Below are 4,086 nucleotides of genomic sequence, written 5' to 3' on the forward strand. Positions count from 1 at the left end.
GGGCGCCCGGGCGGGGGCGGTTGGTGGTGCGGGGCGCGCGCGCGCGCATCTGGCTCTCACCCTTCCGGTGACGAGCGCGCCGGGCGCGACGTCGCCCCACTCGATGGCGCCCCCCTCGTCAGCATCTGGCTGCCCGGCTTCCGCCTCGGCCTGCAGGCGCGCCGCCAGCTCGAGATCCCTGGGGGTTGGTTCACAAGAGTAGGGGTCGACCGGGGAGAGGTGAGGTGACCAAGGGAGGGGGGTGATTTCAAAGCGCAGGGGTGAACCAGAGAGGTCGGGTGGGAATCAGAGGGGTCGAAACATAGCGGGGTTTCGGGGGGGGGGGACCAGAGAGGGTCAAGTTGACCAGCGAGGGTCGGGGTCGATCAGCTCCGCCGCTGTTCTCCCTGGCTTTCCGGTGCTTGTGGTAGAAACAAGCTGCAAACACGAGGGGGGTTATCAGTGGCGGCGTATGCGCAGATATGCTGGGCGCAGCGATGTACTAGAGAAGGGGGACGGAGCAGGACGGGTGGGCGAACAACAGGGCAGGGTGAACGACCCTGTACGCTGCGTTTGGTGACGTATGACACGGGTGCGTGTACGCACGCGCACACACACATGTACTCAAACATAGAGAAACATTCAACAAGTTACCAACAAAACCCAGGCATGCGTGCAAAAACCCACACACATACGAACACACACGTGCAAACACACACACACACACACACGCACACACACAAGCACACACACACACACACACACACCTGAAGAGCGACTCCAGCAGCTCCCCATCCGCGGCCCCCACCGCCGACGGCTTCAGGCTCAGGCTGAAGCGGCCGCGCTCCGCGTCAACCTCCGACACGATGGTGCGCACGGACTGGCCGGCGGCAAAGTGGTGCGAGGGGTCCGTCACAAAGGTGTCCGCCAGCTGAGGCAGGCCGGCCCTGGGAGCAGCGGTTGGGTTGCAATTTTCGATACGTGGGGTGAGCTGGTAACGTGAGAAGCACGGCGGGGGAGCGGAGGCTGCCAGCAGATGCTGTTTGGGCAAGGGAAGACAAAGCAACGCCCCAGGGGCAGGCGCAGGGGGTGGTGATGACGTCACCGGGTGCGAAAGCTGCAGGGTGCGGCCGGGCAGCACGGGGCCCACCTGCCGGTGACGCCGTTGAGGAACCGCACGAAAACGGCGTCGTTGGTGACGTGGGCCACGTAACCCGGCAGTGCCGTGCCCGGCGTCATCGCGTCCAGCGATGACGGCAGCCGCGGCGCGGCCGCCAGCAGGGACGCCTTGCGAGTCACCTGGTGTGTGAGGGGAGCCGGTGCAGGCGGGCCACTCCTCAGTGCGCCGCCATTGCAGCTGCCGCATCGGCAGGCGGGCTGCTCTGCAAAGTTTGGCCGCGACGGCCGCGAAGTGTCGGGAGCGTCGGCGAGCGCCGCGTCGCGGCGCAACATGCGATCACCCAAAATCGCCATGTCACTTTGCCCCTCCCTCCCCCCCTGCCCCGCACCAGCCAGCCTGGCGCGCCGCCCTTCTTGGACTTCTTCCTCTTGCCGCCCTCCTTGGCCTCCCGCCACCTGTCCTCCCCCGCCGCCTGCTGCAGCACAAGCAGCGGCCCCAGCTCGACCCCCGGGCGCAGCTGCTCAGACAGCTTCTCAGCGGCTGCCGGGTGGTCGGACAGGTGGGCCTTGGGCAGGCGGGCGGTCACTTTGGTGCCGTCCTTGCCTGGGCGGGGTGAGACGAATGATTTGGGAGGCGCGTGTGTTGCACTGCGCTTTCATGCAAGCACCAGGGGCCGCGCGTGCAGCCCATGCCGCCAACGCTCGCACGCGCGCATGCATGAAAGGGTGGGTCGCCCAACAGGGCGCAGCAAGGCGCCGAAGGGGCCGGTCAATCCCGACGTCTGCACACCCCCACTCCACCTGCTCTCGCCATCCCACCCTCAACCCCCCCCCCCACACATACACACACACATCCTACCAACATCCACAAACAACCTATCGCCATTGTCGGCCCCTCACCCGTGATCTCCAAGGTCACCACGCCCTTGCCGCCCTCCTTCTCCTCAACCGCCTTCACCACGCCCCCCTCCACCACATCCCCCGGCGCCAGCCCGCCGCCGCCCGCCGCCTCCTTCCCCTTCTTCCCGCCCTCCTTCGCCGCCGCCGCAGCCGCGGCCGCCGCCTCAGCCTCCGCCTCGGCGGCCGCCGCGCCCTTCTTGGACGCTAGCTGCAGGTCTATCCGCCGCGCATTCTGGTCCGAGGTTAGCACCTGCACCCTCAGCACCTGCCCAACCTCGTAAAGCGCGTCCATCTTCTGCCCGGGCAGCAGCGACAGGCGCGGCTTGCGGACGACGCCTGAGACGCCGTTGTAGAACGTGATGAAAAGGCCGAAGCCGTCCTTGATGCCTGGAGGGCCGCCGCCGGGTGCAGGGCAGAGAGCGGAGGGGACAGGGGTCGGTTGGTGAAGGGGGTCGAGAATCGGCGGCTGAGCGGGGAGGCTTTTGTATGTCAGGTGCAAAACCAGCACGTTTGTGGCCGTGGGTGGGGTTAGGGCTTGAGGAGGAGTGCAAGGGACGGGCGGCGCTGCCGAGCGCCGCGCCAGCGGCCACCGGCAAAGGGGGAACCGCAAGAGCCGGGCGCCGCGCGCGCACCTGTGACGGTGCCGTGAGCCTTGACGCCGGGCGCGGCCTGCCGCAGGTCCGAGAGGGGGGCCAGCTTTGAGGAGAGCAGCGTCTTCTTGAGCGTGAGGGTGACGCGCTTGGTGTCCGGGTCGACGGACAGCACGCGGCCTTGGACAGCCTGAGGGTGCGGTGAACGAGATGAGGCGCCGGGCGTCAGAATCAGGTGCCGGCAGGACAAGGCGCGGTGCGCGACGCCGCAACACACGCAGTGAAGCGTGCAAATGACGGCATGCGGCGAGAATCCACCTCGTCGCCCCTGCCCTGCTGCCTCGACGCCGGCCGCTGCCCTTAGCGCCTTCGACGCGCGCTCCCATCGCGATCGCTGCCCCTCCGCGCCCCGCACACACCGCCGGCCCACCTGGCCCTCCTTGAACTTGTCCTTGGCCCTCTTGCTGCCCACGTCGCTGACATGCAGCGGGGGCACGATCGCCTTGATGCTCGGGGTCACCTTTTAGAGCCGGCGGATGGGTTGATTGTCAGAGCTAGCCCGTACCAATTCAGCAGCGTCGGCACACGCCAACCTGCAAGCATCTCCATGCAGCAGGCAAAGTCAGGCAGCCCCAGAGTGTTGCAAATCAAATGTTAGGCCTGAAATCAATGCAGTTGCGCCTGGTCAAACACAATTGACCGGGGTCAAACGTGGCGCGCACCCTGACCACCAGGCCCTTGTCGGGGTCTGCGCTGAGCACTGTCGCCTCCAGGGGCTGGCCAGGGTACAGGTCCTTGATGCTGTACACCTGATGACGTCAAAATGAGACGCCGCCATGACACCACAGGGATCAAGAATAAGGGGCAGCACGGGCGGTCGGCGATCAGCAGCCGACAGCCGGTTTTACCGCAGCTGTGGTGGACACTGCCGCGCGCCAGTGCTAGCAACTGCACGCCGCACTCCCAGAATTCAAGGGGGCCGCGGCCACGGGCAGCGAGGGCCTGCGAGAGCACAGCCGCGGCGGGAGCCCGCGCGTCGCACCCGCGCCCACCTGCTGCGCGATCACCGATGGCTTGAGCGACACCAGCGCGAGCCCGTCCACCAGCCTGAACCCTATCACGCGCGCCTTCACTTTCTGCCCCGCCTTGAATGATTTCTCCGGCTTGTCCACGCGCCCGTCCGCCAGGTTCGACACGTGGGCAAACGCGGCGGCGGGGGTGGGGTCCATGGGCAGCTCCAGCAGCAGGCCCAGCACAGGGTCCACGCGGCGGACAACGGCGGCGTCGAAAATCTGGGTGCGAAAACGTGCATGCAAAGGGTTCAAAGGGTTTCATTGGGTGTTTCAACAGCGAAAACAACGGATGTACGCGTAATTGAGAGGTCGACCTGTCGCAGCAGTGTGGCGGGTCAGGGGCTTCACGGACCGCAAGGGCTGGTTTTCGCGCGCAGTCCGGCCGGCGACACGCGCGGCGCGGCGCGCGCCTTGAGGGCGAGGGG

The 4,086-nt window shown here is 66.8% G+C and overlaps 1 protein-coding gene across 1 annotated transcript in view; it reads right to left on the bottom strand.

The window, feature by feature from the left end:
- Positions 1 to 365: 365 nt before the first annotated feature.
- MNEG_5570 (rRNA biogeneis protein rrp5) overlaps positions 366 to 4,086 on the bottom strand; it is a gene marked incomplete at both ends in the record, with an annotated part of 7,453 nt that continues 3,732 nt past the window's right edge. Inside the window, 9 exons of the mRNA XM_014045951.1 lie at positions 366 to 417; positions 747 to 926; positions 1,130 to 1,278; positions 1,488 to 1,702; positions 1,999 to 2,385; positions 2,631 to 2,778; positions 3,019 to 3,108; positions 3,311 to 3,397; positions 3,641 to 3,880. Coding sequence (XP_013901405.1) covers positions 366 to 417; positions 747 to 926; positions 1,130 to 1,278; positions 1,488 to 1,702; positions 1,999 to 2,385; positions 2,631 to 2,778; positions 3,019 to 3,108; positions 3,311 to 3,397; positions 3,641 to 3,880 — 1,548 coding nt within the window. The remainder of the gene's footprint in view (positions 418 to 746; positions 927 to 1,129; positions 1,279 to 1,487; positions 1,703 to 1,998; positions 2,386 to 2,630; positions 2,779 to 3,018; positions 3,109 to 3,310; positions 3,398 to 3,640; positions 3,881 to 4,086) is intronic.

This window comes from Monoraphidium neglectum, assembly GCF_000611645.1.
Source record: "Monoraphidium neglectum strain SAG 48.87 unplaced genomic scaffold scaffold00841, whole genome shotgun sequence".
Taxonomy (NCBI): domain Eukaryota; kingdom Viridiplantae; phylum Chlorophyta; class Chlorophyceae; order Sphaeropleales; family Selenastraceae; genus Monoraphidium; species Monoraphidium neglectum.